This window comes from Haliaeetus albicilla, chromosome 9, assembly GCF_947461875.1.
Source record: "Haliaeetus albicilla chromosome 9, bHalAlb1.1, whole genome shotgun sequence".
NCBI classification, from domain to species: domain Eukaryota; kingdom Metazoa; phylum Chordata; class Aves; order Accipitriformes; family Accipitridae; genus Haliaeetus; species Haliaeetus albicilla.
Window position 1 is genome coordinate 21422880 of NC_091491.1, and position 27548 is coordinate 21450427.

The 27548-nt window shown below is 37.4% G+C and overlaps 1 protein-coding gene across 2 annotated transcripts in view; it reads left to right on the top strand.

The window, feature by feature from the left end:
- CLSTN2 (calsyntenin 2) overlaps positions 1-27548 on the top strand; it is a 416894-nt gene that overhangs the window by 306395 nt on the left and 82951 nt on the right. For both annotated transcript variants that reach the window (XM_069792059.1, XM_069792060.1), the window contains exons 3-5: positions 11628-11823; positions 13574-13782; positions 21048-21197. In XM_069792059.1, the coding sequence (XP_069648160.1) occupies positions 11628-11823; positions 13574-13782; positions 21048-21197 (555 nt within the window). The remainder of the gene's footprint in view (positions 1-11627; positions 11824-13573; positions 13783-21047; positions 21198-27548) is intronic.

Consider the following 27548-nt stretch of genomic DNA (forward strand, 5'->3'; position numbering starts at 1 on the left):
GAGATCTGCATTTACCTTTTCTTTTGATGAATTTATTATCTTCGCTATGTGATTTCCGTTCTGATAAAAGTCCAAATGCTATAAATTTGATTATGTTATTTTTCATTTGTGATGATGCTTTGTAGTAAAAGTGTTTTTGTCCAAACTAACTCATCATGTCTAGAGATCCATTCCAAATTATGACTTTACACTTGGAGCTGAATATTTCATATTATTTGAAGACAGACAAATGGAAGTAAAAACAAATGAAAAAGCCATGATCAGGAGGAACCATATGGTACTCTTGTAACAATTAAACTCAATGTCCATGTCTGCAGGATGCACAGATTAAACCCTTGTGCCCAGGCTCCATGCCAATATTGAATTAATGTTCCTAAGCTTTTTATTTAATCTGCTTCTGTAAGAAGAGGCCATAGCAGAATAAATAGCTGAGTGAAAACTTGGGGCTGTGTAAACACTTTTACCCCCTCCCTAACCTCTCACTCACTGTGTTCTCTCTCACATGTTTTTATGGGCATAAGGTGAAACAGTCCTGAGATACCTAACGCACTTCTGACATATTTTACTGTGCATATTAAAAAGAGTTTAGGACTCAGTGAGAATATCCAGACTGCATAGTTTCCCTTTTATCTCACTTCATAGGCTGCCAATGCCCTGAAAATTCCACGATTATTAGAATCATAGAAGCATTTAGGTTGGAAAAGACCTTTAAGATCATTGAGTCTAACCATCAACCATGCCCACTAAACCATGTTCTGAAGTACCTTGTCTACGCACGTTTTGAATATCTCCAGGGATGGTGACTCAACCACTTCCCTGGACAGCCTGTTCCAATGTCTGACAACCCTCTCAGTAAAAAAATTTTTCCTAATATCTAACCTAAATCTCCCTTGCCTCAACTTGAGGCCATTTCTTCTCGTCCTATTTCCAGCCATCTGACAGAAGAGACCAGCACCCACCTCACTACAACCCCCCTTCAGGTAGTTGTAGAGAGAGATAAGGTCTCCCCTCAACCTTCTCTTCTCCAGACTAAACAGCCCCAGCTCCTTCAGCCGCTCCTCATAAGACTTGTGCTCCAGGTCCTTCACCAGCTTGGTTGCCCTTCTCTGAACATGCTTCAACACCTCAATGTCTTTCTTGTCGTGAGGGGCCCAAAACTGAACACAGTACTTGAGGTGCAGCCTCACCAGTGCCGAGTACAGGGGGATGATCACTTCTCTGCTCCTGCTGGCCACACTATTTCTGATACAGGCCAGGATGCCGTTGGTCTTCTTGGCCACCTGGGCACACTGCTGGCTCATATTCAGCTGGCTGTCAACTAGCACCCCCAGGTCTTTCTCTGCCGGGCAGCTTTCCAGCCACTCTTCCCCAAGCCTGTAGCGCTGCATGGGGTTGCTGTGACCCAAGTGCAGGACCCAGCAATTGGCCTTGTTGAACCTCATACAATTGGCTTCGGCCCATCGATCCAGCCTGTCCAGATCTCTCTGTAGAGCCTCCCTACCCTTGAGCAGATCAACCCTGCCTCCCAACTTGGTGTCGTCTGCAACTTGCTGAGGGTCCAAAGGTATTATTATCCAAAGGTATTTTGCATTGCACCTCTCTGATGCTTATTTTTGCAAAACTGACATGTCTGCACATACACTTCGGAGAAAATTCTCATTAAAAATTCACTTTCTTTGTTCTTACTTCATTTAAAAAAAAAACTGTAAAAGCCATAGGAGGACCTTGCAGTCCTTTCTTATGCCTTATGTGCACATCCAGAGTGCTCTCACTCCAGGCTTTCTAGCCGCGAGACAGCCAGGAATCAGCACCTGTTCGTTCAAGCACAGCACCATGCTAATGTGACTACTTGGTTTCCAGCTTAGAGCTGCTGGCATCCACCTGTCTGCAGACTCCCATTTGCACATAGTCTCAAATGACCACCCATTGCTCTCGGGTGATTCTGTAATACTTTCTAATGGCATTCTGTTATCATCAACCCGATCTTTCAAATTACAAATCTGAGGGAAAAAAAAAAAACAGGGTGAATGGCTATCTCAAAATATTGGCATGCTGGAAGAAGGACACAGTTCTATTGATAACAACCAGTAGGCAATCCTTTATTTCTGTCTCATTTTTCTGTAGACCCCAATATTCATTTCTGTTTTAGTCTACATATTTGGAATTATTTTATGGTGTCCTGGTTTTGGCTGACATAGAGTTAATTTTCTTGCTAGTAGCTGGTACAGTGCTGTGTTTTGGATTTAGTGTGAGAATAATGTTGATAACACACTGATGTTTTAGTTGTTGCTAAGTTATCCTGAGTTAAGGATTTTTCAGTTTCACATGCTCTGTCAGTGAGCAGATGTACAAGAAATGGGGAGGGAGCATAGCCAGGACAGCTGACCCAAACTAGCCAAAGGGATATTCCATACCATAGGATGTCATGCTCAGTATATAAACTGGGGGGAGTTAGCCAGGAGGGGCAGATTGCTGCTCAGGCATTGGTCAGTGGGTGGTGAGCAGTTGCATTGTGCATCACTTCTTTTTTCTTTTTTTAATCTAATTTTATTTTATTTTATTCCTTTTCATTATTATTATATTTTATCATTATTATTATTATTTTTAGTATTAAATTTTAGTTTATGTCAGTTATTAAATCATTCTTATCTCAACCCACGAGTTTTGGGGGTTTTCTGATTGTCTTCCCCATCCCACTGGAGGGGTGGAGTGAGCGAGCGGCTGTGTGGTGCCTAGCTGCTGGCTGGGCTGAAACCACAACATGGTTATTATTTTTGCAAGACAGCCCTAGCTCCTAGTACTTGCCTCTCCTTTGATTTGTGTGGTCAAGTTCATTGCCTATATTATGTCCTAGCCAGTCCAAAGTTCCTGGTATAGTTCTCAAGTTAAAGCTGACTGATGCCTTTGAGTAAAAAGAAGTAGAAAAATGAATTGATCATTCACTGTGTGCTTTGAATTAGCCAACTGTACCCCAAAACAATACATTTAAAATGATTTTAACAAATGCAACATTTTCCAACATCCTTTATCTCAGAAATTGTCTGCCTTGATATAGGGCCCCAGGGAAAGCAGCTTAATTAAAAAGTAAGATTTTCTGTCAGTCTGCTGAGTCCTCAATAGACTAAACAGCTGCTGATTTTCTAATCTGAGTGTAACATGGTGCTGTTCATTTTCTTATTCATCTCTGTATATCTCACAAGGGAGCCAAATCTAGCAGGTCATGTTGGTGCACCTGTCCTGCTGCAGAAAAGATTTGTGTTAGGATTGCCTACCAGACTGTAGGAATTCTATTAGCAGTACATATTTGCTAGCCTACGTTCCTAATTCTAGGTCTTTATTTAATTTAAAATTCTAGTCACATTATACATCATTAGCTACTTTTATGTATTTTATTAGCATTTGTCCTTTAACAGCTCAGCAATACTTAGTGGCTAGAAATTATTGCAAGCATTGTAATAACCTTTTTAATCTTAACATGCAGAGGCCTCTAGGTCTCTCTCATAAAAATAGGTCCTCTTTTTTCAAAGGATATACACAGTAAAATGGGTCAGTGCCTCACTAGGCAAGTTATCTCTTATTTTTCTCCGTGTAGACCTCACTAATCTAGAGGTGAAATAGCTTCATGATCCATCTTTCAGACACAGATGTGGAATTAGGGCAGTGGTAGCATCTGGGCTTCTGTGTTTGCTGAAAGATGACTGTCTGAAGCAAAGTGATGTTTCATCTGCAGTGGCAGCAGGAAATCTGCAATCACTGATTGCAAATGCTGCAGCCTAAAATGAACACTGATCAAATAATGCAGGTAGTGTGTGTGAAGACAACAACCTGTACATATGTTTATGATTGTTATTGACACGTGTGAAAAAGTAGATCAGAAAATGACCCAACTGGGAACCAAGAAATTATGCTCCACTTAGCTCCTGGAGGATAAAGTTCCTTTTATTAATGTGCTTTTTTGCAGGTTTAACTGCACACTTGCAGGGTTATTTTTCAAATAGTTCATTATAATATGGTATTCTAAAAAATGGCAAGGCAAATATTTCTCAATAATGATCATGTAACTGTTAAAGAGACTGCGCTATGCCTTGCAGCATTCTAACTAAATTGGACGGGTGTTTCTGTGTTGAGTGTGTGCTTGTGTAATACTCAGATGCACTGCTGAATCCACAGAATACTTGCAAACGTGAAACATGAGGTTAACAAAAGCCTTCCATTGTTGCAGGTGGGCATGAAGCTCCATATATTGATTATAATAGTATACTTTTTTGGTACTGTTTTTAAAATCGTAGCTTCTTGCTTTCTTTCTCTCTTGAATCTTGTAGCTTTCAGAAAGAAGAACAGATTAAGAAATGTTTGAGGTTACTTACAATAGAATGGTAATTTGATATGCATTTGATTGACAGGAGGAACAAATGACAATGTTTTATATTTCTATGCTTTTTAGAATAGAGGGTGTTTGAGAAGTCTATAATCATCAGTTAATTAAGCACATATTTATGTCCACAAACCTTTATCTGCTTGTTAGGTATTTTTCTGATCCACCTCAACGTTTATTGCAGTCCTCAAATAAGCATGTATCATTTCTCTGTCATTTAAGCTGGAGTGCAAGGATCTCTTGTGCTGATCTGGATGTACAATGTGATGTGTTATGCATCTAAGCCGTGGTGGTCTAATTTCCAACAGAGCAATGTGGTCATATATCTCACTATATTCAGAGCACATCCATAAAAATTACACTTTTGAAACAAGCTTATTTAAACAAAATTGTAGAGTAGGTTTTTCAGGTGCTTTGTTGCTGAGTGCCTTCATGACCTATGTGTTTTCCCTGGGAAACTTATCATGGAGCCAGGAAGAAACCCAGATATGACTGCTGCTTGTATGCTACCCACAGAACTATCTTTTTATCCTGAGTAATTGGTCCCTGCTTCAGCAGAAGAATGAAGTCTGGTTGGTTTGGTGTGAGCTTTTGGTGGCAATGAATCACTTGAAGTGCAAGTGCAGTTTCCTCCACTTTCCAATTTCAAATCCATAGAATAGGAAGGGTAGCAGTGGATTTATGCTCTTGCTTTGCAGAGCTTGTTGCACATAAAATTAGATATGAGGAAATAATTTTTTTATTTTATTAAGATATGGACACCTCCCTCTGTTTATGATTTCAGTACTGCTTCCTGGATTTTAGTATTTCAATATGAGTTTAATAACATTGACTTCAATGAGCTGGAGAAGCATATACAGTAGTTACCATCTTAATCTTTTTTCTGTCCTTAAAGATATTTTACATCTCTATTATTTTGCCCCCTTTTCCCAAACAACTATTCTTTCCTCCCTCAAAACATAACTTTCTATGTTCTGTAATTATTTAAACAGTAGCTACAGCTTACGATAGAAAAACTTGTCAAGCAATAAACCTTCCCAGTGGCACAGAGACACTCAAAATGTTGGCAGCTCTGCACTGCAGGAAATATTTGCAGGATTCCAGCAGAGAAACTTGTGTACGGTTGGAAGGCTGGATGAAAAAAAAACAGAGAAACAGCAACCCCTAAACAAACTTATTGAAAAACCCAACACTGACTGCAGGAAGTGGGTCCATGCTGCATTTATGAGAAAACAGACTTCAGGTTGAATAGAGTAGTCCTACCTGCATTGCTTATTTGCAGATTTCCATCCAACTGCCAACAGACATCTTTGATAATCTATGTTCAAAGAACAGCATGCCTGTGTTTGGATGACCATCTATATGTGGAGAGAGTACATGTAAAGGGTTAAAGATTCAAATGCAATTCAGACTGAGTACTTCAACTTCAGTGACAGGAGTGGTTTAAAACCTTTAGTCATTGCAAGAGGAAAGTCATATCCACAAGCAAATCTATATGTTTTGTAAAATTCTTGGAAGCCTGGTTGTCCCATGTAGTATATGAAGGAGATTCATTACTGATGGTTGTCAAATACCTCTGTTATGATGTGATAGATCCATGTAGCTGAATCAAGTTCTTGAAGGACACACATAAGGGAAAAACAGTGTTATCCTCATTCATATGCAAGTCTTCAGAGGTCACAGTGATGTCTTGGTCATGGTGTTCCTGTCTCTGTTCTTCGAATTGACACTTAAGATGCATTTCTCCTGAACAGAGTATTTGTCTCTTCTAAGGTGTGAGTGGACTTGCATGTGATCATGTAGCTTTGATTCTTAGGCACTTTGGGATCTTTCAGGGACACTGTGCTTACCTCAGGAAGTATAAAACCAAAACCTTTATTATAAATAAATGATCAGCTATGTTGATTTGCACATCTGAGAAAAACACACGTAGAAATATAATAAAGGCTAGAGAGTAATAAAATCAGAACAAGATATGAATATAAATGACTAATTTTGTCAGCAGTAAATTAATGAAGCCTGGTTTCCTACAGGTTTGAGCTTCATGTTTGATTTACTGGTATCAAAAAGGTGCAAGATAGAATTTAAGCTTTTCTTCTGTTGAGGTTTTACAAGGTCTTTGTGTCGACTGTTTGCTATCTAGTGAGATGTGACCTCTTTGTTACACCTACACTATTTCTGTAGTGTCTCTGTATTGTGCAGCTGCCTAATTTCACAGCACTTGTGGGAAACAACTCATCTTTTTAAAATATAGTTGAATTAGCAAATTGTTTGGGAGTTAATGGCAGGAACAAATACATGTGTGTACACTCATGCACATAGATGTGCCTTGAACACAGTTGTGTAAACTCTACTCCATAAGCAATCATAAGGCCAACGGAGAGGATAGAACATGCAGGGAACTCTAGTTGGAGTTATTCATAGAATTGTGTAGGTTGGAAAAGACCCTTAAGATCATCAAATCCAACTGTAAACCTAACACTGCCAAGTCCCACGAAACCACATCCCTAAGCACCACATCTACCTATCTTTTCAATACCTCCAAAAATGGTGACTCCACCACTTCCCTGGGCAGCCTGTTCCAATACTTGACAATCCTTTCAGTGAAGAAATTTTTCCTAATATCCAATCTAAACCTCCCCTGGCACAACTTGAGGCTACTTCCTCTTGTCCTGTCTCTTGTTACTTGGGAGAAGAGACCGACCCCCACCTTGCTACAACCTCCTTTCAGGTAGTTGTAGAGAGCGATAAGGTCTCCCCTCAGCCTCCTCTTCTCCAGACTAAACAGCCCCAGTTCCCTCAGCAGCTCCTCATAAGACTTGTGCTCCAGGCCCCTCACCAGCTTTGTTGCCCTCCTCTGGACATGCTCCGGCACCTCCATGTCTTTCCTGTAGTGAGGGGCCCAAACCTGAACACAGGACTCGAGGTGCGGCCTCACCAGGGCCGAGTACAAGGGGACAATCACCTCCCTAGTCCTGCTGGCCACACTGATACAAGTCAGGATGCTATTGGCCTTCTTGGCCACCTGGGCATGCTGCTGCCTCACATTTAGCTGCCTGTTGATCAACACCCCCAGGTCTTTTTCCGCCAGGCAGCTTTCCAGCCACTCTTCCCCAAGCCTGGAGCGCTGCATGGGGCTGCTGTGACCCAAGCGCAGGACGCAGCGCTTAGCCTTGCTGAATCTCATACAACCAAATGAAACATTTGGTGATTGCCGATACCCATACAACTGTTGCCTTTTATTAACTATTGATGAAAATTATCAAATGTCAGAGATGCCAGCTTTTCACTTGAAGTCTTCTCTATTCTTGGTGTAATGAAAGCTGAAGAAAAAGTGAAAGTAGCTGTGAAAGGTAAAAGAAGCATGCAATTTTTTTAATAACTTCTGAAACTGAGTTCAAGTGAATAATTCTGTGTAGTTGTTAAAGGAGTAATATTGGGCATTTTTATTTCTACTGAAAGAAGCGCGAGTTTTGTTTTCATATAAAAGGCAGTAATTTGTAATACAATTTTGTTTATTAAGGCTTATAATCACTAAATCTTGCATGTAAATGTTGCTGAACATGAAATATTGTCTTTAGCAATTTCTAAACAGTGCAAAGATTTGTTGGTTATATTTCAGAAATTATAAACTGCCAATAGATTATTTTTTTTCAGGCTATAATAATTTTTACAAAGGAAATTATATGATCATTATCCCTGCATAGTAACATATGGATCTCTACCAGACCTCTCAACTTAAAATAATGTAGGCTTCAAAATTAATAGGTGCTTATGGCTAATGCAGGTCTGAATGATTTGAAGAGAAAACATAATGTCCAGAATTTAATTAAAACAGGTATTAAAATGAAGCAACTCTTAGTAAAGTTCAACCCTGCAACCAGAAGATTTTATAGGAAGCAACTGGAAACCCGCAGGATGTACCTCCTGGCCCTGGGAGAAGATATGTTTTCCCTCCAACCTGGACACAATTGCTATAGGGTTTCATGGATGTGCTTCTATCTTTATGTGGTATCACTAACTTGTTCCTGTTTTATCAACTCACTGACACCACTGTTTTTATGGTCACTAAATCCTATGTGCACCTGTTCCCAAACCCGTTCAAATGAAATGAAGAACAAAGCTTAATATTTTGCTGTGTTGTCTGTTGTGAGGAAAACGATGTCCCAATTTGCACTCTAATTATTTCAACCTTACAAAGGAGAAAGATGGGTGGTGCTAAGGTCCTGAATGTGGTTGTTCTGCAACTTAAATGGTGAGCCTGACTAAGAGAGAGACCCTGTCTCCTTTTCCTCAAATGAGTTACATAACTATATGCATCTAAGAACCTAGTAAATAATGCAAGCTTGGCACAATTCCCTTTGGCATCATGTAGGTCTGGGGTTAGCTCAGCTGGGTTTAAATAAAGCCCTGGAGCTCCATTTAATAACGAAAAATAGTATCTGTTATATTTTAAAGACGCTATTTGTAATACTTGGTAGTAGTAGCTCTATGTATCTGTAAATGCGGTGTGAAGGTGGATCTTATTTAATTTTCTGCTTTGTTACAACTCTGTTATCATTTCCGTTTCTAATATAGCCATTAAGGCACCATTTTAGAATCATTATGGTTACTATACATTTTCATTTTTCAACAGTCTTAACTCATTTCTTTGGAAACAGTAGTAGAATCCTTCTTCTAAAAAAAACCTCTTACCTAGTTTTTAAAAACATATACAGTTGTTTTCATATAAGTATGTTGCTGTAGCCAGAATCTGGACGTGTATGTGTTTTTTTTACAGTGTGTTTACAAATATCTCCCCATATCCATGCAGCTGTCATTAATTTATCTTTGGCAAATGGGGGTATAAAAGACAAAATTGGAGTTATAGATAAAGCTGGAGTATCTACCATAGGAGCAGGACATAGAGACTTGTAAAATATTTGCTGAGAACTAATTAGAACATGCGCTGCTTCTATGATTGGTTTGCATCAGGCCTCTGCATTTGGAGAGGAAAAAATGATAAATGTTTAGATTAAGGCTGAGAGAACTTTTATTCTGCCCTGAGCAATTTCTGTTTTTTAAGAACAGTAGGTTTGGATGTCTGCAGATGCTGTATTGTTTACAATTAAACAGTGTATCAATAAAATAATAAACATGTAACACTGAAGTTGCGATTTCTGTTGATGGATTGTGCATCTGAGGAAAACTTTGTTATTAAGAAACTATGAAGGCCACTGTTATAGAACACAACAAATACTTTTTTCCCCACATTTACACTGTTATTTTCATATTCAGTTAAAATAAAACTGAAATCCACAATATCATTTTAGATGAATATTTCATTTTAAAGTTGCAGAGAAATTAGGATAAGGTATGTGTGACAATGTTGAGATACAAACTCAGTGATCAATGCCCACAATCAAAGCTGAACAAACTGCTTCACTTCTTCAGCCTTCTTTTAATCTTATGTTTGTTTCCTATGAAACAGTTCATAAACATTGTGGAGCCTGCTTTTATGGATATGCAAAGTATTAGTCTTTTTCAGAGTCTGATTCTCAGTGTAAAATCCATTCCATCTTTTATACCCTAAATGCTTGAGCTCATTGAGGGTGAATGAAAGAGAGCCTGGAAAAGAGCACATCTTTTGTCTGTCTTGGGAAACCACACTGCCCTTTCATGCCACTTGAGTGAGGGGTTGGAGCAAGCAAATGTCCAAGCAAATACTTAAGGTTTTTTCCAGTACCTCATAATTACTAAAACAACTGTGTGCTGATCCTGTAAAGATATTCATAGGGTTGATTACAATTATTAAGTGTGGTATTCATCTGGCTAGATGTCAACATATATAGCTGAGCTCAGCTTCAGCTCCCTTTATAATAAAGGGAAACATATGTGGTGATAGTTGAGGGAATATCCTAAAGAGCCTGTATTTATATTCTAAATGTACCTAATCCCTACCCTCCCCAAACACACCCCCTTCCCATTTTTTCTTTCTCACACATAATAGGAATTATGAACTCCAGCACTTTCATAAAGTCACTGTCTCTTCTCTAAAAATAAACAATATATTCTAATAGAAAAAGAGAGAGAGGAGCCAGGCTTGAATTAGAGGTCATAGATACAGAATTAATTTGAAATTTGGCAGTTGAGTCAGATAAGATTGGCAAGGAGATTTCCAAAAGGCTGCAACCGTAAATTGGAAATAAATGGAAAAGGATTATGTGAGTGGGAGACAGCTTTGAATCTATAATGCATGTCCCGAGACTGACTTGCTCATAAAAGAGCATGTGTTTAATGTGTCATAAAATATTTAAGCCACATTGGTCTTCATTTAAATATTTCATTTTTAAAGTTGGATTCTGGAGTGGCTAAAAATGAATTCAGCTTGTGTATCCTTGCCATTCATACCAAGGATAAAAAAAAGTATCACCAGAAAGTGTTTGGGGTTTTTTTTTCCCCATCCAGACTCATATTCTCACAAGATTTTTTTTTTTTATGTTGTCTTTTGTGTCCAAATAATTTTTTTAGTCCTTGCTATAGCATCTGTTATATAGTATTCCTCTGAGAGAAACTATGGATCTATTATATTAGGAGGCAGTTTGGAGGCAGAGTGAGTTGCTGCCAAGAAGGCATTCATGTATGTGTGTGTGAGAACGTAGGTGAGTGACTGAGATGTCCAAAAGGGACACTTGTCTGTGTTCCTTCAACTACTTCTGTTCCAAAGATTATATATGTCTGTAAATAAAGCAAGATATATTTTGAATGCGCCCATGTTCTGCATCATTAGTTTTTTTCACTGTTGGGAAACTAAACTGTAAGAATCTGAACATCTGCTACCACCTGGCAGCTCAAGTGGCTTAAGGAAGGAGTGACAGCAGTTAGAAAAGACCACCTCTAAAATACTCTCTATTTTTCCTTCTGCTATTTTCTTTAACTTAATACAGTCTTCTTAATTTAGCCCCAAAATAATTTAGCTCAACACTGATGTTTGCACTATACCTAGGGAATAGTCTCTAGGGCTTTAAGAAACCATTTAGTAATGATAGAGGAAGAGGGAAGTACGTGACCAGAGCTGCACTCACTGCATCATGCTGTACGAGCACGTGGCCAATGGCCCTTTTGGACGTATTGTAAACTGGTGCCTGAGTCTGTACTTCCCCCTTCTATAACAGCATGTGACATACAAATGAGTCCTCACTTCTCCAGTATCACTCTGGTGCATAAGACTTAGTCCTCCCCGGTTATAATTGTTTTATACTATTCCTCACAGGTGAAATCTGTGCTTTTAAAATCCATGGACAAGAAATGCCCTTCGAAGCTGTTGTGCTAAACAAGACATCTGGTGAAGGTCGACTTCAAGCAAAAAGTCCTATTGACTGTGAACTGCAGAAGGAGTATACATTCATCATCCAGGCCTATGACTGTGGATCAGGACCAGGTGGAACAAATTGGAAAAAATCTCACAAGTGGGTGACAATGAGGAGAGTTATTTTTTTCTTTTTTTTTGCTTTGGCATACATTTGCTCTACAGTACAGATCAGATTGCAGGGCTCCTTTTTATATTGTAGTCAAGTAGAAGGCAAATAAAACCAAGACGAACCATTCTTGCAATAGTCCATCCGCTTTTTATTCCTTTTTTTCCTTTTAGAAAATATTTTTCTCTTTTGCCTCCTGCAGTTTGACCCATTCTGCAATGGTTCCAGTTGAAGCTTTTAATAGGATGCCTGTTCAAGTGGAGAAACACATCTCTGTCTTGGTTTATTTTTCCATTCTTGCTTTAATGTTAAATACATTGACAAAACAGATTATCCAGGACATGGGAGCTAGTTTTAGTTGATACTTACAAATTCTAAATAGGTTTTGTCTCTGTTCATCTAATTTCAAATGGTAAGAAAAGAAAAATCATCCTTATTTTTTTAGTATGTGCATGTATATAAGCTGCAACAGTGTTGCCTTTGCACAGTGTGTTTCTGACCTCAGCTTTTGGACAGCAAGTCTTAGAGGAATTCAAATCCTCTGGAAGAGGTGGGTATTGAAGGTTAATAGGTGGTACTTTTTATTGTGGAGCCAATTCCCTGCATAAGCTTAAGTGGCACAGTGCCTATTTTCCCCTTCAATTCATGAAACCAAGGTCCAGAGCATTTGTCATTAAAGATGAATTTAACTCACGTGTAGATGTATAACTGCTGTACAAATTGTTCATTTTGCTGAGAGCCATTTAAATAAATGATTAATAGTAATCATTCTTCCTTTTGCTCATCCAGGATACCTGACAATTAAAAATTTAATTAGCTCTATAATGCATGCTGAACTATGTCAGGATATTTAAAAATAATACACATTTAGAAGGAAGCCTCCAATATCAAGTAACCATCAAGTTACAGAAACAGGTTTTGCTTCATATTATTAAATTTTATTATGTTTTTCCCTCGCATGTCAGTAACAAGCTAGTACATTCTGCTTGTGGAAAATTTTAGTCTAATCCTGACCAAATGAAATCTGGCCTATTGGAACCAGACTTTGTTACACTTTCTCATAGTGGTTTGTATAGTAAGCCACACAGTAAGCTAGACTGTCTGGGGTCCCGACATTTACTACTGGCTCTGCCGCTGATATAGAAAGTCACTTCACTTATCTGTCCTTCTGTTACCTCACCTATCAAACCAGATAGCAAATTCTTGCAGAGGAAGGCCTTCAGAGTTTGCTCATTAAATACTAAAGGCCTGTTATTTTTGACCCTCAAAGGTTTACATGTACAATGTTGTAACTAATTAGGTAATTATAATCAGCAGAAGGTGAGAGGCTTATTTAATATTGAAGAATGTTCGTAAACTGACCATTTTTAGCTAGCGAATATGTAGGACTAGTATAATTCTCTTCCTCTTTTTTTGTTTATTAACCCATTTCACACTGGAATGATACCACTGACTTTCTGCTGGGGTCCATTTTAAGAGGCAAACTGATTTTAACAGGGAGTGCTGTGAAGCCCTCTCCCTACAAGCTGTGGCACTAGGTTTTTTTTGCCAGGTGCCACATGAAGATACTAAACTGGGCAAATTAAACATAGTAATTAAATAATATCTCATTTTAGAAGATGTCTACATAGTTTTCTAGGTATGTTTTGTTAGTCTTTTAAAGTGTTTTTGAAGCAAACTATTAGTGATTTGTCATGATTAATTAATTTTTCTCTTTGATGTGTTTTTTTACCTATTTTAGGGCAATGGTCCATATCCAGGTAAAGGATGTTAATGAGTTTTCACCAACTTTCAAGGAGAGTGTGTATAAGGCCACTGTGACAGAGGGAAAGATCTATGACAGCATACTGCAGGTAGAAGCCATAGATGAGGACTGTTCCCCGCAGTATAGCCAGATCTGCAATTATGAGATTGTCACAACCGATGTTCCTTTTGCCATTGACAGAAATGGTGAGTATGGAGAAGGAGCAATTTTAAGTTCTGGGACAGATAGCAGTAATTTCTGTAGATAGTGTAATTACCTACTGATACTGGCTGATAACTTGGCTTGAGTTTTAACTCAAGAAAGTAATCCTGTTCTCATCTCTGAGAAAGAAGGAACCATTAAACTGGGAAATTCCATCCCTTCTACATAAGATTTGGTCAGAAAGTGCCACAGTAATTTATTGTGGAAATTAAAACCCCAGTGTTAGATAAGCAATACATTTCTTTGCCACTCAGTCCATTCTTTTGTCTCAGATCTAGTTTCCCATCCAACTGATGACTTTTCCTAATGCAGCACGTAGCCCTACCTGGTAGGGTTTATTCACTGGTTTGTAGCTAGTCCCATTCTTCTGAACTTTCTGGAGCAGAGTCTAAATGTAGAATTGACAATATTGTGGATATTTTTATTGACTGTTGAAACTTTCGGGGTGTGGGTCTGCAGATCTACCCATTTGTGGTGCTTCCTGAAGCAGGTCCATTATTCTGCAGTATGGAAGAAAATATGCTTTGGGAAGCAGTATCATTTTTTAATGGGTTTTAGATTTTAGTTGGGTTTTTTTAATGTATATAATATTGTAGGAAAAATAATAAACCATATTAAGTTTTCCACATGTAGCAATTTTTGACCTTGGCGGTCCTGTCTGTCAGCTTCCTGCTTTTCCCCATCAAGTTCTCACCAGGGAAAACCACAGAACTTTACTCTGAGTTTGGGAGAGGTGGCTGGGCTGCATTAAAAATGTGTTGAAGATCCTCTCTCTTATTCTTTGCTTGCTCCAAACAATGCAAAATAATAGCTTTGTCTTTCAAGTACTTCAGCAGTCCCATATTGGCATCACTTTGTAGATAAGAGTCCTTGTTATTGATATTCATGTGTGCACACTTGTGCAGAAGTTCAAAATGGAAATTCCTGTGCTCACAGAACTTGTTTCCCCAGAACAAGCACCCTGTGTGCATGCCCAGCAACGCTCTGATTTATCTTTCCTAACAGAAGCATGTAATCAATGTTGTATGTAGGAGGACAATACTCTTTGGAGTTTAAATCTGATTTTTGGCCAAACTGGAAATTGAAAGTATGAATGGAGCTACTTTTTTCTCTGCAGTCATTTTTATGTTGAGATGTTTTATAAAAACCTTTTCCCATATTCAAAAATGATTCATTTTTATTTGTGCAGTTCTTGCACAATGCACAGCTGAGCATCAAAAGATAATAACCTGTTAGCATCAATAAATTCTAAATGGCATTGGGGAAAAAGCCATCTTGTTATAATGCATTGGGAGGCAAGCATACTATATAGGAGGTATAATCATAAGAAGTATGTTTGTGTTTAAGTAAATGAGGTCCGCTGACACAGTAATCTTTTGCCAGAGCAATTGCACCAAGAATTTTTTTACAGGAAATGGGCATCTGAGAGTAGATGTTTGTGTGCAAATTCCTAGAAGCTTTTCCTCTCTATGGATTTTTTTCTAATTGTCAGATTCCCATGTTGTCATAAAAGGAAGTTCTCTGTGTTTCTGTTTGAAAGCATTATTTTCCAGAGCTTCATGTGACTTGCCAGTATGGGGCTGGGTACTTACACAAGTCACAGGTGGTTTCATAATTTCATACCAGGTTTGTTTAAAGGTATTATGGATAAATAATACACTGAGATTAGCACTATACAGAGCAGACATTTCTACTGCTTATTCCTTTTCAGCTCCTATCACACAGTGCAGCTGGCTCATGAGTGGTCATGGGTTCCTTCCAGTCAGAGGCATGATCAAAAGCATGTGAAGTATCACGAATCCTTGGTTACGTCTTTGTCCTTGCATGCTTGGGACCTGCTTTTCAGCAAAGGCAATGAGAAAATCACTGATTTAAACATGACTTTAAAGCCTGCAGCGAGTAATTGGTAGAAGGTTGTAATACTTGCAGTTTCTTGGTCATGAATTCAATTAATATTTTTTGATCTATTTGTTCACCAAAAGCACAGTGCTACCACAATCAACAGTAACTGCAGTCTAATTTGCAATTTTTTTAGATAATGCTAATTGCTTAAACCCACTGGGGTTAGAGACAGAGTTAGAATAGATGGCTGCACTTTTATTTTGTGGGAAATATGTTGCTTAGTTCCAACACATTTCACTGCTGAGAATGTCTCTCTATGCCAGCTGATATAAGCTTTCTCTGATACAAATTCTTTGGCATTGTGCCCATTTTTTGTTACCTATAGGATGATTGAAATAGATGTATGAGATGCCTAGGACTGTCTGTTAACACCATGCTAATGAGGATTTTGTTTATAGGTTTTTTCATCCATTGTGAAAAACAAATCTAGGTTTGTCGTGGTTTAACCCCAGCCAGCAACTAAGCACCACGCAGCCGCTCACTCACTCCCCCCCCACCCAGTGAGATGGGAGAGAAAATCGGGAAAAGAAGTAAAACTCGTGGGTTGGGATAAGAACGGTTTAATAGAACAGAAAAGAAGAAACTAATAATGATAATGATAACACTAATAAAATGACAACAGCAATAATAAAAGGATTGGAATGTACAAATGATGCACAGTGCAATTGCTCACCACCCGCTGATCAACACCCAGCTAGTCCCCGAGTGGTGATTCCCCGCCCCCACTCTCCCCAGTTCCTATACTAGATGTGACGTCCCATGGTATGGAATACACCGTTGGCCAGTTTGAGTCAGCTGCCCTGGCTGTGTCCTGTGCCAACTACTTGTGCCCCTCCAGCTTTCTCGCTGGCTGGGCATGAGAAGCTGAAAAATCCTTGACTTTAGTCTAAACATTACTTAGCAGCAACTGAAAACATCAGTGTTATCAACATTCTTCTCATACTGAACTCAAAACATTGCACCGTATCAGCTACTAGAAAGGCAATTAACTACCCCAGCTGAAACTAGGACAAGGTTCTCGTGTCTTCTGCAAGTTATGATTTTTTCTTCTTTTCAGTAACATAAGTGTGGAATTTCATTGCCTGTTTAACCAGATGCTTAGAATCAAATCTAAATATTGCAGAGGACCCCAGAAGTACGGGGGGTGTGAGGAAAACATGCCATTATCAGTTCCAGATGGTGGGTTTTTTTCACCACCAACCCATGAAACTAACCATAAACACAGGCCTTCAGAAAGATGGAGATGCTATTCTATCAGTTGTTTTCTTTTGTGAGATCATAGTCTTTTTAGGCAAAACTTATTTCTTGATTCTAGATCAATCTAGGGAGCATTTTGTTGTCTTGAAAAATCGTATTACAATCGGGGAACATTTGCTGAATGGAAGAGAAAATCCTCCAGACTGTAGCAGTGCAGTCTACTTCACATCACCAAACTGTGTGAGGCACAAGTTGATAGGCACCCAGCACTGGCACAAGAAGCAGCATCCAGCTCTGGTATAGTTCTTGTAGATCTTTGTAAGTTAGGCACCTAAAAGTAGGTAATATAAAGCTTCCCATTTACAGTTGGCAACTTTGACCCTTGGTATGTAATTTTTTGTGAATAAAATTACAACGTTTTATGAAACCATAAGACTAAAAAGAATTGAGTCTTGTATATGATGAGCCTAACTTGGAGGGTAATGAACTCTTGGTCATAAAATACAATCATGTAAAGACAAAGGAAAAATTTGTGCTTTGCTATGCAAAGGATTGGGACTAAAAGTATAAGATAAAATATGTTTTAAGAGACTTTTGCATGCAGTTTATTCTAATTGTCTTCTTAGCAGAGAATCCCAATCATCAAGTGAGTTATCATATCAATATTGTGTAGGCTTTTTTCAGGTAAGAGAAAAATTAAACCACAATGCATGGATCTGTTTTAATGCCAGCAGAACAACATTTAATGCATTTTCTGCCTTCATTTGTCAGGGATCATGGTGACATGATCAGAGAATTCAGATACAGATGCGAATTGTCACAGCTCTGATCTACTGGCATCTCTAAAATGGGGATAACTATATTTGCCATCCCACCACTGAGAAGCACTTCACAAATACATATCAGATTGTTCAATATGAAGATTTTGCCGAGAAAGGTTGGACCAGATGATAGTACAAGTCCCTCCCAACCTGGTATTCTATGATTCTATGAAGATGAGTTACTGACTTATCTGTACAGTCAGTACAGGTTCTATCAAGTTACATACTGTAGAAAATAGGTGTGGACAGGAGCTCATGAGGTCATCCTTTACAGCACTGAGATCTGTGTTAGGAGCTATGCAAACTTCATATTGTCAGAAACGTTGTGAAACTTTATAGTTAAGCATATGCATGTGATATTTATTTATTAAGCCACAATTTCTTTCCATTATCATTCAAAAGTGCACCTTTTTGACAAGAAGCTATTCTAATCCTTCAACTGACTTATGGTCAAACACCTCCTGGTTGGCGGCTCTTGGCAGCTGGGAATGTTGAGCTGCCGATCCTATGGGCAGACTGAAATCGGAGGCCACTCATGTAACAACACTAGCTCACATCTCTTCTAAGAGTTAAAAGATTCAGTTTTATACTTCTTATACACACAGGAAGTAGGTATATGGAATTTAAGAGGCAATTGCCATAGTAAATCAGTCAAGTCTTTCCCCGTTCTTGTGACTGCTCCAAAATAAGATGAAAGATAGCCATAAAAGAGGGAAGTCTGTATCAAACTGACCCTGAAGAAACAGAGGTGTAAATGTGTGTGTCCTCCAGCAGAAATTTTTATATTCCTGTTGTCACTTATCTGTTTGTTGTTTTTTAAAATGTTATAGCTTTGGATATTTCCAGTAAAAGGCAGAGATTTAGAAAGACTGAAAAAAATTAATTTTATGGCCTAATTGTGAACTGTGTAGAAAAGTACTTACTTCTCCCATTAAAATTTTCTTTTTTTAATGTTATTGATTGCCTTTTGTTTATGGGTGAGATGTAAATAGAAATTCCGAGTCTATAGTCTCTAAAACTTTAATTAGTCTGTATTTGTAGTGCTTCTCTTCTGTGTCTACTTTTTAATCGTATTGATTAAATTGTAAAATAACAAAGAAGCATAAAGCATCAGAGGTAACAGAAAAACAGAATAATTAAGAAATCAATAAACTATTGAGTAACATCTGCAAGACATCCAAATGACCTTTCAGAATAACACCCAATAGTCAGAATCTTTGTAGTCCAAATTTTAAAAGACTGTAAAGAAATACAAATCTTGGAAGACAGATTTAGTGAAATGCAAATGTGTTGTAATGATTTATAAATCATAGAGGACAGTTAAATGTGCCACGCAAATTGTAGTGGTCTGCTAACGTAGATTCAGACAATTTTGCTTTCTTGAGAATTATCTCTGCTGATCGTGGACTAAAAGAATACCAAGGAGAACCAAATAGGGAATTTTAACGATTCATGTAAGAAAGAATATCATGCAGAAAGGAAAGAACAACTGAGCAGTTATTAAATGAATAATTAAGTATACAGTGGCAGTTTTTCTTTAAATCCTCTTAGGCAGGTACTAATCAAGGAACTCAAGACAGTGAGATGGGTAGCTTAAATTGTTTTGCCAATTTCTAACTCAAAAATAATGAAGTTGTTGATATTGTTATTGCAGTTGCTTTTGTGATGGGAAGAGCTATCTACATGGCAGACTTGAAAATGCCTGGCAAGGTGAAGTGCCTGAGAGGGAGCCAAGGAAGCTGTAGGAGACAGTACTGTTTCCATATTAGCCTTCAGCAGGTCCTTCTGCTTCTCCATTTGAGAAATAAAATTAGCAATAGGGCTTGTCCCCCCTGTGCCCTGCTCAGAAAGGGGGGGGGGGGGTAAAGACTCAAAGTTGACAGAAAATGGGGTATTGGGCCTGATTTATAGCTGCAGATGTAAGGGTCTACTTAAACTACAAATTTTGAACCAGAAGATGGTGATAATTGCAAAAGCAGTCTTTCTTCAGGCCTGACCTGAAAAGTTTTGCATCAGTTTCAATTAAACTACTAAAGTTGGCTTTAATATAGTAGTAGTCAGAAAAGTGTTGGGCTTTGACAAGATAAGGAGTGGCATCAGAGAGAGACACCTGCTAAAAGTCTTTACTTGTCAAACTAATGGAAGTTTAGTGAAAGACTTATTTAAGAAGTTTCGTTTGTCTGCTTTCACCTGTCTCTCATTCATTTGAATGAAAAAGAAACAAAACCCCAAACAATGCCAGCATGCCTAACAACAGATACTTTAACTAGCACCTGTGGGAATCAGAGCACTATGATTGACTAGACTCCAGGATCTGGGTGCTCCTTATTCCAAATTTAGCCCAAACAACTTGATTTTGCAGATTGTGCTTGAAAGCAGTTGTTATATCTAAGCATTGATCCCGAGTAAGTTTGTTTCTTGAATTCTAGAACAAACATTCTCATTCAAAGAAATGGTATAATAAACAGCCCTGAGTAAAAGTGTGAAACATATTAAACAGTCTCAAGTTTCAATTTGAGGAAGAAGTGCATTTTGGTGGAAATGGACAGAATTAAAACGCTGAACTCATTAATTACAAAACCATACATTCTGCATGGTAATCTTCCAATCCTGCAGGAAGTACTCTGAGAAAGATCTTTCCCTTTCTTTGTAGAAGTTGTAATGTCTTTGTTCCCAAAACAGGTAATTTGTCACCTTTATATATGTGTCAGGTTCAGTAGATAATCTCTGTTGTTGCCGAGTTTTATTTTCCATGTGCTGTCATATCAAATACCGCTAAGCGCTCTAATGTAGAACGTGATTCTGGGACTTTTCCTTTTTTTAAAAAAAAAAACAGGGAAAGGTGTTATAGGGCTAAAAATCTCTCTCACCTAAAGGGTAATAGCTTTAGGGAAGAAAAGAAGATACTTAGGCTGGGGAGATGTTCAGCAGTAGATCTCGAGAATGCGACTGCTGTGTTAAAGCAGTGTATTCTGGGAAGATGTGGAAAATGAGGTTGCACCTACTTATACTTTACATTTCAGGATGTAACTGCTAATTAGTCTTAAGTCTTACTTTACAAAGTGTTGTTGAACAGATGTTTTCTAATATAGACATGCCCATATTATATGCCTAGCATCTTGTATTTGCCTAAGAACTTCCTTATTTCTCTGCTGGATTGAAAGAAAATACTTCCCATTCCTTATAACTGTCCTGCCTGTGGATGTCCCATGTACTTCAGAGAGCTTTCTGGACACAAAGGACTTCACCAACCAGGACTCAAATGTTATAGTCTGTATATGCTTATCCAAGAAGTAATTTCTGAATGTTATCTTATATTGAATCTATAGGTAACATCAGAAACACTGAGAAACTGAACTATGATAAACAGCACCAGTATGAGATAATGGTAACAGCTTTTGACTGTGGGCAAAAACATGCAATAGAAGATGTCTTAGTACAAGTTAATGTCAAACCAGTGTGCAAACCAGGCTGGCAAGGTAAGGTTTAATGGTTCATATATTTTAATTTTTGTTTAAATCTCTTTTCTTTGTTGTTTTCCCTCCATCTCACAGTAAGGAAACTAGGGTGCTTATTGCAGTGGTATAGAAAACCATTGCTATTTCTTTTGCTTAATTCATTCCAAGCCTGTTAAAAAAGTGGATAATAATCCCATACTTGTTTACATTTGCCATGTTTCTTCTCTAGTCAGAACAAAGAACAGATTAGAAAAAAGGATAAACTTCTATTCTAATTAAGCTATCTTATAATTCTGTCTGAATATACTGCAACATATAAAAAAATGCTTCTGATTTGCCTTTCTCCTACTACTCCTTTAAATAAAACTTTTGAAGCCACCATGACAAGGTAGTTTTCCCATGTGTGCCAGAGTTGTTCAGATTATCTTGTTCCAGGTACAGAATTGGCTTTCATGTGCATGCATGCATGAGTCGAGGCACGCTCAACCGGCAGTGAGAGTGAAAGGCAATTTTTATCTTGATTACTGTCTTCCTATTGAGACGTTTCTGTAGGAACTGATTTTCTAAAAAGATTCTAAGAATCTATGCTCTGTCTAAAATGGAGAAAAACACAGCTGGCAAAGTACTAGGAAGATGGATATGCTACAAATTATAAGGAATTATGATGAAAATGAGGGCTGGATTAGGGACAAATGAACTGGATGTAACCACATTATGCAGATGTCATTCAGGACTAACCTGACCTTAATAATTGTAATTTTTAAAGACAATGATTGAGAAGGAAAAAATCAGTTTAGCTGTTGTACTTGAAGGTAAATTTGCAGACTGACATTTAGAAGGAAAAAAGGTTTTCTTTGTAAAATGAGAAGCCCTGATCTAGAGGACCTTGTAATGAAATGCGTGCAATATCATGATTCCATTTTCACAGTCCTCACTTAGAGTAGAACCACATTTTAATTTTCCAGGGATGTACTAGTTCCCCACCCACCCAAGTATTTTGAAGAGCATTTTTATTTAAACAAACAAACCCCCTATGAACTATTTCCACATTTTCTGATCTTGTTGTTCAAAACCCCATGATTTATTCTATAAAACCAGTATGGTCTCTTTACACTGTAGAAATGTTCTGTTTTCATTTTATGGAGTCATCTCAAATAAATCAAATACTCCTAAATTAGCTTGGAATTTGTATTAAAATGGGTGCGACTGTTGATTTTTTAAAATTTCACTTAGGTGTTTTATTGATTGAATAATTTCTGCAAAGACGCCTTACTAATGGTGTGTTTATATTGTCCGATATTGTCACACTTATTTCATAGTTCAAGCATCAATTATAGGACAGATGGTCATTGCTGGTCCCATCAGGTGGGTATAGACACCGGGTAGCCAATAGTAGTAATTGAAACAACCTCAAATAAGGTTTGTTTTGTGGTTGGGGTTTTTTTGGATGCTTTGTTCATCTTAGATTATGTGAAGAGTTTACAAGGTATTTAAGTTTTTAATGAAAAACTGGAATTCAACTACTGTTATTTCATGCATGCAAAATTTATATTCTTCTTTTCTAGAAGTCAGAACTGTATGTGGCTGATGGTTTGGTTAACACTAGGTATTTAATATGAGCAGCTGCCAGCTTGTTATTTTTAGTGTAATCGTGAGAAAGTAGACAGAGAAAACAGCATATGTAAAGCAATAACTCCTAAAAAAAAGAATGCAATACATAAGAAAGTTTAAAGCAGCTTATTTAAAACATCTCAGATGGGAAAGGATATGCTTTGTTAGCGTTCATTATGCTTGAATTTGGGCTTTTTGTTTATTTCTGTGGCAATTTGGCACAACTATTCTTTGTCTCTTCTGATCTGATACAAGTTTTATGATGGGTCTTTATCATAGGCAATGTAAAAATATGAAATAGCTCAATATGTTCTGCTCAGCATATTCCATGCTATCCATGTGGAATTGTGCCCTTCCATCTGTCAAACAGGTGACAGCTTCACTTCACTGGCATGTCTCCAGGTCAAATGGCACAAAGTGCAAGCGGATAGTGTTTGCCTACTCAGGGTATAAGGTAAACAATTGGGTAGACATGACTTTAGTTCTTAATTACTATGTCATTAATTATAATTTGAAAATGAGCTACAACAGAATGCTTCCAGAAAATTCTACATTTCTCTTAATGAGATTCTTTTATGTCTACTTATTTTTAAAGATGAAGATAATGAGATAGGTGATGTTGGTTTCCACTTTGAGCCAATATCTGTAAAAATTACCTGTTGCTAGGAAAAAAAAAAAATCAAATAAGCAGAACTTACTAATAGTATTTCCAGTACTTAAAGAGGAAATCTGGAGACTGGGAATGGAGGATATTTATAGTGTTCTTTCTTCCCTGTGTCTGTGACTCTCTGTGATCTCCCCACAAAGAGGCAGTCAGCAGGTATGCTCCATCTTCTTTGAAATAATGATATATTTGAAAATATTGGATGACTAAGGGAGGTAAAATAATGTTTTGCTTGACAGAAAAGATTAATATTCTGAGCTGTTGGTTATAATATAGAAGTTGCCAAAATATGATATATGGGGTTTTTTTTTCTTGTTCTTCAGTGTTAGCTTGAACAAATAAATATTTGGAATTTCAATTTATATCTAGTTAGTTAGTTCTTAAAGTTGCTGGCTCTAGTAATCTGAAATATTGTGCAGTTCTTTCTGTGACTATTGTGAATAGAGATTGTCATAGTCTAACGCAAATTCAGTGTTAAAAATTTCAGTGCAATAGATTTCAATGCAGATGCCCTTCAAATAACCTCCATTGTTCAGGGGTGGGACAGGGAAGAATAGGTTTACATAAACAATGTATGAAATTGTTCCTGTTTCTAGAGGCCAACTCCACATGACTAACATGTAGCAGAGCAAATAAGACTCAACAAGACAAGGTGCTATCCTTTAAGCAATATTCCTTTGGGCTAATAGCATTTAAGTCTTCATTAAACCTAGGAGCTACTTCCCTACTCTTTGAAGATGGACATTAACATATAATCAGCAAGCATTCCCACACAGACATTTTCAGCAAACAACAAGCCTCCACTCTATTAAGAGGCTACTTTAGAAACAAACTTGACCCAAACTGACATCAAACCATTCTGAGCAGACCACTTTGAAATGTTATTAGTATCCTAAGCAAGCTAAAAATGTAAATCAATGAACCTAATTAATTCCTAATCAGTTATTTTAATTGAAAAGTCTTGTGAGTTTTGTCAACTGACTTTTACAGCTATGCTACAAATTCTCTTCATGCTATCTGTGTGTTAATTTCCATGATTTTCAGACAATGGAGTGATCACTTACTGTCAGGTAAGTAAAGAGACTACATTATAAAGAAAAGTTAGATGATAGTATTTCTGACACCATGATAGGTACATTTGCAGTTGAAGTTATTTCTATTTTTTGTTTAATTTTTTTTTTTTTTAAATGCAATTAGTGGGTTTCCATGCTAAGAAAAACCCTATTATCTTCAGCACATTCCCTGGGATTCTGTCAGTTCTTCCAGAACTCTACCTTTGTTTCAGTTCTATGGACACAGAGAATACACTAGACTTTTTCCTGTAGATTGACTTCCAGTGTGGTTCTTTTTACTACAGTAGTTTTAATGTCACAAATACTGATTTCTGTAACATTACATCTGCCTTATTCAAAGTAGTGTAGACAGACTTCTGGCAACATAGTACTAAATATGCATATAGTATTTTCCTTAAAAAACCTGAGGTGAAACAAGAAAGAGTCAAAACCCGGTAATCACCATGTTTTCTGTAGCTCATTTATGGTACCATAATATTGTCTTTTTTCTTTTCTGCTACTTTTAGGAACAGTCTTCATAAAACTGAAGAAGTTACTGTCCCCCCTAGTGGGATAGCAAATGGAACTAAAATATAAAACAATGTGCTAAAAGGTGCAAGATAGCAGAAAATTGAAAACAATTATTCCTGTACCAAGCTCTCTGATGAATGATGTACTACATGGGGAGAAATAAAGAGGAGTTTAGCCTCAAAACATGAAGGGCAGAATCATGTACCCAAACACTTAAAATATATTTTGAGTCTGCTAGAGATCTTCTCAACTATTGACAATTAAACCAAAAGTCAGGTTGTTCCCTAAAATGCAATTGATTTCAGACAGGAAGCAGTTATTAAGGCATAAACCAAAAAAGCTCCTCTAAATGAATCAGTTGAATACCCCAATAAATTATCAGAGGACTCTGTGTTTCTGAAACAAACAGGGAAGGTTGAATGTGTTTCTTGGGGGGATAAGTATGTAGCAAAGACAACAGTCCAAAAATTAAGTCACATTGTCTCCTCTGACCAAAGACGACTTAATTTTTTTTCAGCCAAATTTGTTATGACCCTTGCATAAGCAATGCTCACTAACCTCCAATTGAAAAGAAAATTTCACAGCATCTAGCCTGAAATGTTTTACTAATTTAAAAAGATTTCCTACACTTACCTCCAAGTCCTATGAACTCATATACACCTGAGGTAACAATATAAAGAAGTTCCTTAAAAATTCATCTAAAAAAAAAAAAAGTTCCTTAAAAATTCAATGATTTTCCACTTAGTGTTTACTTAAAAATGATTTTGAAATAAAAGCTTCTCTTTGTTTATTTACCTAATATACTATAAAAATATTTACTAAGAGTAGTTAATGTCTCAAAGATACTGCATGTTACTTCTTTTTAAGGCATGTAGCAATCACTAAGGTGACCCAGGGCTTTGCTACCACCAAAAGGCACATTCTTCTCTTTAATGTTGAATAGTCATTCAGAGGCCAGGTACAGGTCAGATCAGCTTGCTTTTCCTGCTGAAATATAATCTTTCTTTTGTTCAGAGAAGGGCAGAACCTTCTCTTTTGGTAGCAGAGTGATCTTACATCACTTTTGATTCAACATACTACAGAGATGCTATTTGCAGTAGATGCTGAGTGATTTTAGAAATGTATTCATGTGGGCTTTCTAGTAAAATCCAATTACAGAGGAAAACCAAAACTGTATTGGCTTTTGAGCTGTCAGTGCTTTTAACAAGGAGCAATATGATTACTAAAGCAATTGGTTATGTGGAGGAGGGTGGTCAAGTACAGAAACCTTCAGCAGCAATTTTAAAGGCACAAATATTTTTTGCAATAAATATAAATCAATTTCTATTCTTCTTGTCCACATACCTAGCAGTTTAAAAATGCAATGCTTGCATTGTCTTATCTATAAGATATTTACCCATATTTTTAAAAATTAAATTTATCACAAAGCAGGGAGCTTTTATGCCAGTGTAGTCTTGGAGCTGCTGTGCATGCATTAGCCATACATCCTTAAAAAAAAGTAATCATAACAAAATGCTTACAAGCTATTAACTTGAATGGCACCATTTTAGTAGAATACCCAGTCTTTACATACCCATTTCAGACATTTGAAAATCAATTGAACTTCTGAGTACTTTTGATTTTTGAGCTCAGAGTTTACATATTTAGAGAAAGCAGTCATACCTGTTTCAATCTAATTTTTAAGATAAGCTCTCCTTTCCTCAGCAAATTCTGTGTACATATTACAGCTAAATACATCTTTCCCGAACACTCCAGATGTGATGTTTTCACATGTTTCTTTTTACCATAGCCTCTTACTGGAAGCACAGTGATTCCCAGACTACCTTTCTTTTGCCTGGCTTTGTCAGACTGTTGGCTCATGGACATGCTGTTTCTGACCTAACGGAATCAGCTCTTTTTCCTTGTGTCATTTTTCAGTGATGACTCACCAGTTTGCTGAAGTTCCTGAGCATGAACTGCCACTTTGTATCATTACTACAAAGCAATATTTCTATAACACTAGTTCTCAAGGCCATCTTATTCTGTGCTTGGGATATCCTCTTTCTATATTGCCTTCCAATGTAGAATTGCCTTTTAGTTTTGTCACTAGCAGAAGTAATTAACACAGTCCTGGGTTTGTGCCAAGACCATTAATGGAAATATCAAATAACAATCCCGAGGCAGATTCACAGGGATCTTTACTAGTCAATTCCCTGTGTACCATGAACTTTACATTTTCAGAGTAACCCATTATTGCTCTTTCTTTGGGCAGTTCTGTGTATATGTTACAATTGCAATATTAAAGCCTGTCTTTTCCATCTTAACGGATGTAAGAAACCATTCATTTTAGACCAATTTAACTAGATCCTCATTTCCAAATACCTCTGTGGAAGTTCACTCCTTTGTTTGCCTTTCTGCATTTACAACTAAAAAAAAAATTCTTTCCTTTTTTAAATTTTTCACTGCAAGATCTCCATGAGCTTCACTGGGGCAATTATAATTTCATTGAGAAATTTCTTATCTCTGAGATGTAGC